Source organism: Macrobrachium nipponense, chromosome 5 (assembly GCF_015104395.2).
Source record: "Macrobrachium nipponense isolate FS-2020 chromosome 5, ASM1510439v2, whole genome shotgun sequence".
Classification (NCBI taxonomy): Eukaryota; Metazoa; Arthropoda; class Malacostraca; order Decapoda; family Palaemonidae; genus Macrobrachium; species Macrobrachium nipponense.
Window position 1 is genome coordinate 128,004,766 of NC_061107.1, and position 14,570 is coordinate 128,019,335.

General features: G+C 40.4%; 1 protein-coding gene across 1 annotated transcript in view; it reads right to left on the reverse strand.

The window, feature by feature from the left end:
* Positions 1-1,180: 1,180 nt before the first annotated feature.
* LOC135215632 (dihydroxyacetone phosphate acyltransferase-like) overlaps positions 1,181-14,570 on the reverse strand; it is a gene marked incomplete at its 3' end in the record, with an annotated part of 96,658 nt that continues 83,268 nt past the window's right edge. Inside the window, 1 exon segment of the mRNA XM_064250552.1 lies at positions 1,181-1,385. Coding sequence (XP_064106622.1) covers positions 1,181-1,385 — 205 coding nt within the window.

Below are 14,570 nucleotides of genomic sequence, written 5' to 3' on the forward strand. Positions count from 1 at the left end.
GGGGGTCGGGTGATTAGGAGGTATCCTCTACCCGCTCGCGCGAAGACGAGCGGATAGAGTACCCAGAGTACAACTCTACGTCGGGGTATCTAGCGCCCTCCTCCACACTCGACACCATCGGGAGAGGAGAAGGACCTAGACACCGCCCCCGAAGGGGAAGGCGCGAGACGTGGAAGTTGAGCGGGCGGCAGGAAAGAAGACGAAGTGTCCGTCACCAAAGGAGTCGCGGGAGAGCTTCCCGACGACTCCTTTGGAGGCCTTCGCTTCTTCCTGCCCCTCATACAATGTCCACTGCGCCTCCGACCAGTCAATACAAACATCACAGGTCTCGGCCCGGGTGCATTCGCGCCCCGGCACCGAGCACACAACACATGAGGGTCAATCTCGGGGAATGATCTGAACTTCCCGCATTTGCGCCCTTCGGTACCCCGGGCAAAGTCTCCTTGGTGGTAGCGAGGCGTGGAGATTCCATCATAATTCAATTGCAGCGTAATTAATATGATAAGAGAGAAAAAACTGTACTTACAAGCTCTTTCATACACAATTACAAACAAAACTAGAAAGCAAACGACGAGCAGCGGGCAGAGAGCGAACACACACGTCCATCCACTGTGAGGCCAAAGAAAGCAAAAGTGATTTGCGTTTTACCTCCCAGTCGCGCCGCGCGCGCCTGTCGGACAAGCAGTTAACTACCGAACCCCTTGTTCGAAAGCTTACGACCTATCCAGCTGCCGCTAGTATCTTCCTATTGTAAAAGGACCGAAGGTTTGTATGCCGTGTCGGAACAAAACACTGTTCGGAAAGTTTTTGCTGAAGGTCCTTGCTTTGTGAAAATACTTTATTGAAACTTCTATCTACCTGAATTAAATTCTTTTCAAAATATTTCTGCTTGCTCTTAAAAAACTTGTGCTTGGATGGAAATGTAAAAAAGATGGAAATCTAAAACAAAAATGTTGGGGAAAGGTTGAGAGCTATCAAATAGGCAACAGACACAAAAGGTGAGACAGTTGGCCAGTGGAGGGCTTATGAAACCACATGTGGACTGGTGACCTACTGAGGATGAGAAATTTTCTTATTTTTCATAAAAATTTGAAGTGTCTATGATTAATATTGATCAACACATAGGCTACCTATAAGTAATGGGCTTGCGGTGACAATACAAAAATATGAAATACATTACCTTCAATTGCAACTTTTCCACCAATTTTATCTAGCAGGCTTACAAGCCACTTGACATCCTCTACTAACTTTGTAAGTGGCAGTGACCACTGCCCTTTCCAAAGCACTCTCATAAACTGTAAGCACATCAGACTCCAAAGGCTTACAACAGCTCCCTCTTGGATCTTCCTTAACACATGAAGGCCAAGGGCTTCGCAGGCATTAAACTGGAAAGTAAGTAGCTGGATAATATAATCCTGGATAATATAATCATGTAAGTAAATATGTATCATATCCATAACCAAGAAGTAAAAAAAAAAATAAATATGGGCTATGCTTGGGTATTCACACATAACTTTGCCTCTACAACCTTGCATGTTATCATTTTTAAATTAGAAAAAAAAAACCTCATCAATAATCAATGATACAAAGTCATTCCCTTCATTCCTGCTTGAGGGCACTGGCTGGCTAATGCCATTTTTTAAGGACAGGACTTTCATATTCATACCAGTTAATAAGGTGACTTAGGACATCACCAAACTACATATGATTTTCACCTCTCAACTTCTCTTTTGTGACCCCAGTGCAATTTATCCCAAAAATACCATTTTTCACACTCTATCTCCTCATTTGATACTTAATATTAAGACCTGAGATTACTACCATATATAGAGCTGATGTAGACCTCCAATCAAATGTAATTTTTTTTCTAAAAGTAATTTTTTTGTTATAGTATATGAAGTTTTTCATTTTGGTATATAAATAAACCCTATAAATCAGGAAAAAATGTAAGAAAAAAATGAAACAAAACTTGGAAAAAAGGGCTACATTTGATTGTTCAATAATGTCTTTCTAATTTATATACCAAATTTCAATCCTATTGCTTTAAAACTAAGGGAGAAGATAGAATTTGAAGGTCAATAAGTATACTTTTGAGATATGGGCATTCAAAGTTTTTCTTTGTATTTTTACAAAGACAATGTTAATTAATCATAATTATTACAAATTTTATATTCCTTTTTGGGTACAGGCGGCCCTTGGTTAGCGGCAGGGGTTCCGTTCCTGGCCGCCAACGCTAAGTGATTTTCAACGCTAAGCGATTTTAAAGCCCACGGCCGCCGCATACCTTCTTTTGAAATTCTAGACCAGTCAAATGGCGCCGTAATCCAACGATGGCACAATAAGTAAAATTTATGCACTATAGTAGTACTAGGGAATTTACTGTACAGTAGTACTGTACAGTACAATATAGTATTATAAATACTGTAAAGTGAAAAAAGCCTAGCTTTAATCCTCTGGGTGTCTAGAGTATGTAAAGATATAATTAGGTTTTATAAGTACAGTGTACAGGTAGCTGTAGTGTTCAAGTTACGATAATTCGTCTTACGATAATCAGATTTTATGAGAGACCAAATTACAATAGCCTAACTTTATCCATCTTCTAGTTACATAAGTTCAAAAACAGCAAAAGAGAATTATGAAAGTATGGTTTTAACGTTATACTCGTTGCGTAAACGTGTACAGCCATGAACAACCGAACGAGGAACGACTTTTTTATTTTTCTAAGTACAACTGAATTCGATAACATCCGTTTGGCTTGTATTTCAATCACCGTACTATAGTACACTATTACCGTAGTTGTTATAAATTGACGTTGTGTAGAATAAAACTGAGATATCATAACCCTCTTATGCCGAAGCCCTATAAATCAAAACCTCTCCTGTATGCCGGCGCCGGTTTGGAGTGAGCGCGGAAGCGGAAAAAATAATTTTTTCAAAAAATCACAGCGCGCTTAGTTTTGAAGTTTAAGAGTTCATTTTTGGCTCATTTTTTTGTCATTGCCTGAAGTTTAGTATGGCAATCATTAGAAATGAAAAATAATTATCATTATACTATTATCGTAAAAAAACGGTCGAAACGTATTTTTTTTTATTTTCATCACGTAATTCTTAAAATATGTCTAAAACGTTGCGGACGTAAAAAGGTTATTTTCAAAATTCACCGTAATTCTAATATTGTTCTAGAGACTTCCAATTTGTTTCAAAATTAAGACAAATGATTGAATATTACGATACTGTAAGAGTTTTAGATTAGAATTGTAGATTTCGACCATTTCGGACGAGTTAAATTTGACCGAATGTCAAAATTTTTAGATATATATTTTTTTATATGCACATATTTCGGAGATGGAAAAAGATACAAACCTTTAATTATTTTTTATTGTATTCTTTATGAACTTGCGCACATTTTGATATATGAAACTCTATAAAACGGCTAATATGAAAAGGAGCAAATATTAGGATAATGCGATGTACGTATTCGGAGACTTGCGGCAGCGAATCGGCGCGCGGAGTGAAGGTAAATATATTTTTCAAAAATTCACCATAAATCACAATACAGGCGGTCCCCGGGTTACGACGGTTTCCGGCTTACGACGTTCCGAGGTTTACGACGCTTTTTCTTAAATATTCAATGGAAAAATCCGTCCTGGGGTTACGACGCTTGTTCCGAGGTTACGACGCTGACGCTTCCGACGCTCCGAGTTAACGATGCTTTTAAAAAACTCATACTATGATAAAAATCCTTTATAGTTTAGCACAGTATATTAATAAAAATAAGTTTCTGGTTAGATTACAACAAAAATTTTGAGGTTATGATGATTTTCGACACTTTTTATGTCGTATTTTTCTATGATTTTTAGTGACGCCTCATATGCGGAACTAGTTTCCGAGCGAATGAATACATACTAGCTTGCGGTGCGCAAGTTTACATATAACAGTCCAAAAGCACAATAATGAAAAAAATCATTGCTTGTTTCCAGTAATAATAACAAAACGAAGTTCTGGTTAGATTACAACGAGAGAGAGAGAGAGAGAGAGAGAGAGCGGATGAGAGAGAGAAGAGAGAGAGAGAGAGAGAGAGGAGAGAGAGAGGTGTCTTCCGACGCTCCGAGTTAAGGACAGAGAAGTGTTCGTTTCGTTAAACGCCTCTGACTCATGCCAGTAAATGTTTTGTTGATACTAAAAATATAAGCCTATTTAAAGATACGTTACTTTAATTAGTCTATATGATACGTAAATAGTAATCACTGTTCTTGTAGCCCTCAAGATTTGGCAAAATCGAAGTATCCAAAGAGAGACATTATCCAGTACACTGGAACCTTGACATACGAATTTAATTTGTTCCGTTACCATCGTCGTATATCAAAAACAGTTGTATCTCAAAGCATTTTTTCCCATTTAAAATAATGTAATGTATTAATCCGTTCTAGCGGTATGAAACCACACCTAAACACAGCTAAATTACATATAATATACACAATTTATACACAAAAAAATAAAAACGAGTAATAACACATAATGATAAAATAACAGCAATGTGATAAATGATAATAAATGTTAATAAAAAATCAATTAAAAAAAAGAAAGGAATTTTACTTACCACAACGAAAGATGACGTGAGGCCAGCAGGGGGAGGAGGTAGGGAAGGGTGGCAGGGAACGATTTGTTCTCTTTTCATTTACGTATGTACACTAAAACTACGTAACTAAACACAAATGAAATAACATTGCTAAACTAATTTTTATTTTTTTATTTTAATCAGTTTCGTAGTTTAGAAATAATGGTGATGCCTTTGGAAGGTTTTATGCTTTGCTATAATTTCATGTTTTGCTTCCATCGAAATCATTTTCTTGGTTTTTCTTATCACCTGCTTTGTCTTTAGCTTTTGAGGACCCATGGTTAATAATAAAATAGACAAAATAACACGAAAAATAGGCGCAAATACAACGAACTAAACAACGACGTGTTAACATGCAGCACCAACAAACAAACAGACTGAACGCCATTTATCGGTCGCCTATACAACTAACACTCATCGCAAAATCGTCTCAAATATTTCGGTTGTATATCAAAGCTTATATTTTCGCAAATTTTCTGTTGTATCTCAAAACATCGTATATTAGGGCAATCATGTCAAAGTTCCAGTGTAATTTAATCAGAGAGAGAGAGAGAGAGAGAGAGAGAGAGAGAGAGATAGAGAGAGAGAGAGAGAGAGAGAGAGAGAGAGAGAGAGAGAGAGAGAGAGAGAGAGAGAGAGAGGCCTTGGCAACAATGGTCACCGTCTCGGGGATTGACGTAACATTTATTTTCTGAACAGATAGGACAGAGAAGTGTTCGTTTCATTAAACAAACGGCCTCTGACTCATAGCAGGAAATGTTTTGTTGATACTAATATATAAGCCTATTTAAAGATACGTTTACTTTAAATTAGTCTATATGATACGTAAATAGTAATCAGCTGTTCTTGTAGCCCTCAAGATTTGGCAAAAATCACTCCAGGTTGTACATAAAACTTCAAGAATGTAGTGTCACCAGAGGATTACAATAGTTTTTACCTTCAAGAACCAGCATTCTTTTTGTATGAAAATAACTCCAGGTTGTACATAAAACTACAGGAAACAAGTGTAGTGTAAACCAAAAGGATTACAAGTAAGGTTTTTATAACTTTTTTATTAGTTTAAGACATATTTCCAAGCGTCGTTCCGGCTTACGACGATTTTCGGCTTACGAAGCTCTCAAGAACGGAAACCCCCGTCGTAACCCGGGGACTGCCATTGTTCTAGAGACTTCAAATTTGTTTCAAAATGAAGATAAATGACGGAATATTACTAGGCCGTAAGAGTTTAGCTTACAATTGCGTTTTTCAACTATTTCGGTAGAGTCAAATTTGACCGAAAGACGTGGTTTTTTCTATTTATCATGATTTATGTGCAAATATTTCAGAAAAAAGAGAAAAGCTACAACCTTCAAATCATTTTTAGTTGTATTCTACATGAAATTGCGCACATTTTCATATATAAAACTTTATGTAACAGCTAATTTTAAACAGTGCAAACATTTCGACAATCGCACAAAAAAATTCTGATTTTTTCAGAAGAGTTACCGCGCGGACGTAAGGAAAATGTTTTTTTTTCATAAATTCACCATAAATCGAAATATTGTGCTAGAGACTTCCAAGTCATTGCAAAATTAAGGTAATGATTGAATATTACTAGAATATAAGAGTTTTAGCTTACAATTGCGTTTTTCGACCATTTCAGTAGAGTCAAAGTTGACCGAAAGTTGACATTTTTGCACTTAACGTTTATTTATATGAAAATATTTCGAAACTGATAAAAGCTACAACCATGGGTTGTTTTTTAGTTTGTATTCATGAAATTGCGCACATTTCCATATATAAAAACTTTATGTAATGGCAAATTTAAAAGGGTGCAAACATTAGGACAATCGAACAAAAAAATTTATCGGGAAGAGTTATCGCACGAACGTAAGGAAAACATGTTTTTCATAAATTCACCATAAATCAAAATATTGTGCTAGAGACGTCCAATTTGTTGCAAAATCATGAAGGCAAATGATTGAATATTACTATAATATAAGAATTTTAGCTTACAATTTGCATTTCTCGACCATTTCGTAGAGTCAAAGTTGACCAAAGGTTAAAATTTTTGCCACTTATCGTTATTTATATCAAAATATTTACAAAACTGATAAAAGCTACAATCATGAGTATTTTTTTTTGTTGTATTTTAAATGAAATTATGCACATTTTTGTTTCATATATAATACTTTTATGTAAAGGACAATTTTAATGGGTGTGCAAAAATTATGTCAAAGTGACGAAAAATAATTTTTGAGATGTGTCACTGATACTTTTTTAGTGCGATAAGAAAGAAATTCGCGCTGGCGCGCCTGCGTAGCGATTGTAACAAAACAACACCTTGATCCGTGAACTCCCAGCATCCCCCAAGGCGCGTGATTCAAAAGTTTTCGGCTGGTAGGCCTATAAGTATTTTTCCGCGAATTTAAAAAAAAACTTTTTTGAGCCGACGTATGATACGTCCAATCGGCATACGGGAGACATTTTGACTCGACGTTTAATACGTCCAATTGGCGTAAGAGGGTTAATGTAATAACTTTATTCGCTATAGATCAAAGATCAATCGGGAAATATACTGTTAAATTTAAACCTAGTTATAACTGAAGCTGAGAAAACTGTTCAAGTTGCTAATGGCTATTAACGTGCATCGGCAACAAGGATAAAACTCCAGTAAACGTATGCCATCACACAACCATAGATAAAATTGAGATAAAATCATTTTAATCAAAACTACTGTGCTTGGAAGAACACATTTAATGTTGGTTTAATGCCGATATAAGAAAAATAACATAAAGTTCGTATTACGATGATATAAAGGAAAATTGCGAACGGAATCACATAATTTTTTACACAATTAACATGCCGCCAACGTAATCTGTTAATGAAAAAAATTGAGTTCACAATCACAACGAGACATATTCAATTCATATTTCCACCTAAAAACACGTCGTATAAGGAAAAATAACCTTGTCTCATATAATTCAAGTATCTAGATATTCGCCATCAGCTGATTTGAAACCAAAACATTGGCCGCTCCGCGGAATACTGGTTTAGATTTGCTGTAGTATTTTATAATACAATAATATGAGAATACATACAATATTATTGGATACAGTGAAGTAATGAATAACTTTTTAAAGGGTTTATGGAAAAGATGCATAATTAATAAAATAACACCATGCATTTTTCGGAGCAGTGGCGGACAAGAACGTACATGAAAAAACATCCTCTGACAATGTGGAGGGTAGTTACAAAAGCTGCCTTAATTTGTATAATATTTATGTACAAAAATAAAAATACCCTATACGTAATATATTTTCATACACATTTTAAACATAAAAGCATGAACATTTATAAAATTGACACATCGATCGCTAAATTTGCATTCTTTTTAACTCTATATTTTCGGAAGAGCAGCAGACGACGGCTTACAAGAATGAACATGAAAAAAACATCGTATTTGATAACGTGAAGGGTAGTTTAAAAAAGCTGCCTTAGTATCATTTCTGCGCAGAAATAAAAATACCCTATACGTAATACATTTTCATACACATTTTAAACATAAAAGCATGAACATTTATAAAATCAACACATTGAACGCTAAATTTGCACTTTTTTAAATTCGATATGCCTGGAAGAGCGGCAGTAGGCGGCTTACAAGAATGAACATGAAAAAACATCGTATCTGATAACATGAAGGGCAGTTTCAAAAGCTGACTTTGTATCATATTTCTGTGCAGATATAAAAATACCCTATATGTAATACATTTTCATACACATTTTAAACATAAAAGCATGAACATTTATAAATCGACACATCCATAGCTAAATTTGCACTCATTTAACTATATTTTTGGCATAGAACAGCATCAGAGGCATATATTTTACCCTATTACCTATGTAATGATTCTCTATAAATTTTTTAATATCATTTGCATAACCTTTATAGCTGAATGGTATTTCTACAAATGTATGTACTCGTTAGACATAACGGTGCTAGCAGTGCTGCTGACCGAAAATTGTGCTGTAAAAATACCTCAAAATGCCTTGGTTTTTAATGAATATTTTTGACGACAGCCATAAAACCGATTCGCTGCTGAGATTGCGTCGTTAACCACGGGCCGCCTGTATTAATAAACCAAAACTATGATATTGTTATGTTACAATAAAGTTTCATACATACTTACCTGGCAGATATATACATAGCTAAGACTCCGTCGTCCCCGACAGAAATTCAAATTTCGCGCCACTCGCTACAGGTAGTCAGGTGATCTACCGGCCTGCCCTGGGCGGCAGGACTAGGAACCTATCCCCGTTTTCTATCATATTTTCTCTCTTCCACCTGTCTCCTGCGGGGAGGCTGGGTGGGCCTTTAATTGTATATATCTGCCAGGTAAGTATGTATGAAACTTTATTGTAACATAACAATATCATTTTCATACAATCAACTTACCTGTCAGATATACATAGCTGATTGGCACCCTTCGGTGGAGGGTAAGAGACAGCTACTATATGGAATAGACATGGTAAACAACATATGTTGTAGGTATAAATAAAACCTTGGTTCCTACCTGATAGGTGGTAGACTTCGTGGGTGTTTGCCCAGTAGTCTGCTTCACCTCAAGAAACTTTAGCGAGATATATGAATCTATGGCCAAGAGTTCTTGTGGGTCTGCCGATGGGGTCTTATCCGCTTACTCGGCAGAGCCTAAAAGGACTTTGTCAATGGGTGCTGATCCACTTATATGGACAATACACCTTATGAAGGAGCACACAACCAATCCCGACCACCTGATCCTAACCATGATGTTTTAGAACTAAGGATTGTTACGAGTTATCCCCGAACTCGTCACAACAACCGTAACTCAAAACCACTACGCACACATACATAATTTTCCAAAAAAAAAAATTCATATACTCAACTAATTGGATATGACAAGAATTCTCTTACTGAACAACATGGACGGCCGCCCGTGCGAGCCAAATCCTCCATTGTTCGAAGAGACTCTCGACCATATCCAAAAAGAAGAACAGTATATACATTTAAGGATTGGTGTCGGCTCCCGTACCCAGAATCGTATCTGCCGATACGATAGGACCTAGAGAAAAACACTTCTCATACGTCACACGTACGTCTTTCAAGTAATGAGATGCAAATACTGAGTTGCATCTCCAGTATGTCGTGTCAATGATGTTTTTAAGCGACATATTCTTATAAAACGAGAGAGACGTCGCAAACCGCTCTTACTTCATGAGCTTTTACTCTCAGTAGTTGTAACTGTTCGTCAGGACAGACCTTATGAGCGTCCGTAATGACGTTTCTTACAAAGAACGCCAGAGCATTCTTGGACATCAGTCTTGTGGGGGTCTTTTACCGCGCACCAAAGACCTTGTCTAGAGCCTCCCAACTGACGCTTTCTCTGAAGGTAGAACTTCAGAGCTCTAACAGGGCATAGAGACCTCTCTGCTTCTCTGCCTACGAGACTCGACATTCCTTTGACTTCGAATGACTTAGCCAGGGATTCGTTCGTGGGATTCTCGTTTTTCGCTAAAAACAGGGTCTTAAACGAGCAAATAGCCGAGTCTCCCTTGAATCCTACTTTATCCTGCAGAGCTTGTAATTCACTAATTCTTTTTGCCGTAGCTAAAGATAGAAGGAATAGGCATTTTCTAGTTATGTCTCTAAACGATGCCAGATGAGGAGGTTCGAATCTAGTCCGAAGACAGATATTTGAGGACTACGTCCAGGTTCCAGTTCGGAGGTACTGGTTCCTTAGACTTTGAAGTCTCAAAAGATCTTATGAGATCGTGGAGATCTTTGTTATTTGCCAGATCTAATCCTCTGTTCCTGAATACAGCCGAGAGCATACTTCTGTATCCCTTTATTGTGGATACGGCTATGATGAGATTTTACTCTCAGGAATAGCAAGAAATCAGCAATTTCCCGCTATAGAGGTAGAGGAGGAGGACAACTTCTTGGCTCTACAACCACCTTCTAAGACCTCCCACTTCGAACTGGTATACTTTCGTAGTGGAGGTTTCTGCGTGCTCTCGCGATCGCGCTTGACACTTCGCGAGAAAAGCCTCTCGCTCTGACAAGTCTTTCGATAGTCGAAAGGCAGTCAGAGCGAGAGCGGGGAGGTTTTGATGTACCGTCTTGAAGTGTGGTTGTTTGAGAAGATCCGTCCTTCGGTTGGTATTGGATGCTTGGAAAGTCTATTTCCGATCCACTCTACCACCTCCGTGAACCATTCCTGGGCCGGCCAAAAGGGGGCTATTAACGTCATCCTCGTCTCTTTTGACGCCACAAACTTTTTCATTACTAACCCCAGGATTTTGAATGGGGGAAAACATAAACGCATAAAACGTCACTCGAGACCAGTTTAGCAGGAAGGCGTCTACCATAATTGCTCTTGGATCTTCCACGACCGAGCAAAACACAGGAGCCTTTTTGAAATGAATGTTGCGAAGAGATCCACATGAGGAGTTCCCCACAGAGACCAGAGATCGAGACACTTCCTCCTGTGTAGAGTCCATTCTGTATGAAAGGACCTGGTTCCTCCTGCTGAGCCTGTCCGCCCTCACATTCCTTACTCCCTGTACGAACCTTGTCAGCAGGGAGATGTTCCTGTGAGACGTCCAAAGTAATAGGTCTCTCGTGAGCTCGTAAAGGAACGAGGAGTGCGTCCCTCCCTGTTTCCGAATGTAGGCAAGTGCGGTGGTGTTGTCCACGTTTACTTGCACTACCTTGTTTGACACCAGAGGTTCTAGGCTCTTCAAGGCCAGATGTACGGCGAAGAGCTCTTTGCAGTTTATGTGCCAGGACACCTGTGCTGTTTCCCAGGTGCCTGACACTTCCTCTGAGCCTAATGTCGCTCCCCAACCTGTCTCCGACGCGTCGGAGAACAACACTAGGTCTGGGTTCTGTGTTCTTAGAGAGATCCCTTTGTTCTCTTCCAGAGGGGGCAACCACCATTCCAGGTGTGCCTTTATCTCCACTGGAATGGGAAAAACGTCCGACAGTTGTCCGGTTTTCCAGCTCCAAGACCTCTTGAGGAAGAATTGAAGTGGACGTATATGAAGTCTTCCTAGAGGGAAGAATTGTTCCAGCGAGGAAAGCGTCCCCCAGAAGGCTCAACCATTCCTCTCGCCGACGTTTGTTGCTTCTCTAAGAAGGAGAGAGTTATCCGCAAACCTTTTGCGGTTCTCTCTTGCGAAGGAAAAACTCGAAAACCCCCCCGAGAATCCATCCGATCCCCAGATAGACTAGGTCTTGTCTGGGGGTCAGCTGAGACTTCTCGAGGTTCACAAGCAATCCCAACGCCTTGGTCAAATCCAGAGTTAACTTTAGGTCCTCCAAGCACTGTCTCTCCGATCTGGCCCTGATGAGCCAGTCGTCTAGATACATAGAGACATTCACTCCTTTGAGGTGAAGAAATCTCGCCACATTCCTCATCAGGCTTGTGAGACCTGAGGAGCTGTGGACAGGCCGAAACACAAGGCTCTGAACTGAAAGATCCTTCCCCCCGTCATGAAACGGAGGTACTTCTTCGACGAAGGGTTGGATCGGGACGTGAAAGTAGGCGTCCTGGAGATCTAGACACACCATCCAATCTCCTTGTCGTAATGACGCTAGGACTGAAGCAGAAGTCTCCATGGAGAACTTCTCCTTCTGAACAAAATTTGTTCAGAGAGCTGACGTCCAGTACTGGTCTCCAGCCTCCCGAGGCTTTTGCCACTAGAAAAAAGGCGATTGTAAAACCCCGGGGAGTTTTGATCCAGTACTAGTTCTATCGCTCTCTTGTCATTTGTTCCACCATCGATCGAAGAGTATCCCTCAGCACAGGGTCCTTGTACTTGGCTGATAGTTCCCTTGGTATTGACGTTAGGGGAGGAGTATTCAGGAAAGGGATACGATATCCCTCCTTATGATATTCAATGAAGACGCGTCTGCGTCTATCAGTGTCCAGGCTTCCACGAATCCCAGGAGCCTGGCACCTACTGGTGCTTGGAGGAGAAATGTTTCATTTTCCCTTTTTAAAGGGACGAAAGGCAGACCTACCTCTCTTCTCCGGAGCCTTCCTTCTTGCGGGAGGTCTGGAGGTCGGACCACCTCGAAAGGGCTGCATTGATGTACTAGGTCCTTTCTTGTCAGATACTGAACAGGTTTCTTCTTCCTAGCTGACTGCGTCAGAAGATCCTGAGTCGCCTTCTCAGTTAAAGAGTGAGCAACGTCCTTCACTAACTGAGAAGGGAACAAAAAGTCAGAAAGAGGCGCATACAGTAGAGCTGCCCTCTGAGCATGCGAGACTGCCTTTGTTAAGAAGGCGCCATACACCGTCCTTTTCTTTAAAAGACCTGCTCCAAATAATGAAGAGACTTCAAAAAGATCCATCCTGTACCGCTTTGTCAATGCAAGACAAAATGCATAACAGGGCTTCAGGTCGATCCTTCTGAATCATGGGTGGGCTTTCTTGGACATCACCCCAAGGGACCAATCTAAGAAGTTGAAGACTTCCAATACATGAAAGAGTCCCTTGAGGAGATGATCCAGTTCTGAAATATGACAATTGTCCAAAATTGCATTTTTCCTAACTATACAAACCTGAGGTCCTTTTACAATAGGAAGGTACTAGCGGCAGCTGGATAGGTCGTAAGCTTTCGAACAAGGGGTTCGGTAGTTAACTGCTTGTCCGACAGGCGCGCGCGCGCGGACTGGGAGGTAAACAAATCACTTTTTGCTTTTGGCCCAAGCAAAAACTGCGAGTGAGGGGTGGCATGAGGTGGGGCTATGTGTAAAAGGACCTCAGGGTTTGTATAGTTAGGAAAAATGCAATTTTGGACAAATTGTCATTTGTTCCGACACGGCATACAAACCTTCGGTCCTTTTACAATAGGAAGACTCACTTCTTGGTGGGTGGAATCTGAGTCTTTTGTGAACAGACTGGTGTTCGCCCAACCTTGGAAGCCTCCCTGGTCGTAAGAGCGAGGGAGGGATCCAAGCCTCTGTCCGATTGATCGGGGTGTGCACCGCAGGATCAATGGTCAGACCTCTGGACCGAGTACTAAGAGAGGGGCATGCGCATCTCTTCGTACCAGCAATGTAAGAACTTGTTCCTGTACAGGAGCAAGTTAAAGTCATGATTTTGACTCTTGTAGGCATCCACTTCCCCCCCTTGTAGAAGAAGTGGTGGATATTCTGCTCCCATCCCTCGTGCAAGGGATAGGATGGGGCTCTGTCGTATAGCTCACCGGCATCTCGTCCTTATCCAAGCAGGGTGATGACCGTATCCCCTCTACCCACAGGTAGAGAGGAAGAAAAGATAGAAAGAGAAGCCAGTCACTTCCTCATCACTATCTATTCATACAGTCACACCAGGCTCGATGCGTTCAGCCTGCTAGGGTCTGGGTTCGCTAGAACGACGTATTGAGCAGCCACCACAGGTCCTAAGGAAAACCGATCCAAGGACCTATGGGCAATATCCAATAGGTATAGGGAAGTTGCCGGTGGTCTGGTTGTACCAGACCACTGCCTTCCATACCTGCGCCACGGAGAAGTTCTTACGAAACGCCGACGAGGGGCCAATACTTCTAACTTCGTGAGTTCTCGGACGGGACGTACGGATGTCATCAGCCTCATACGCCCTCCTGAAGATCTCACGCAGCCAGGACGAAAGAGTGTTCTTGATACTTCTTTCTTGTTGACCCCATTGCTAACGAAGAGGCGTCGACCCTCAGGCCCGAGGTGTCGAGTTCTCTTCAGATAGCGCCGTAGCGTCCTCCCAGGACAGAGCAGCATCTCATCCACATCATTATCTGCATGACGTTCCCGTACTCTCTTCGCCGATGCCAGGTCCAGCCAGACGAGGTTCATTCGAGTTCCCTGGTTTGGTAAGACCTTTGGAAGCTGCTACTAAGCAAGGAGATCTCGAACGAGTTCGAGATATCCAATCCCGTCAGTTTCAGGAGGA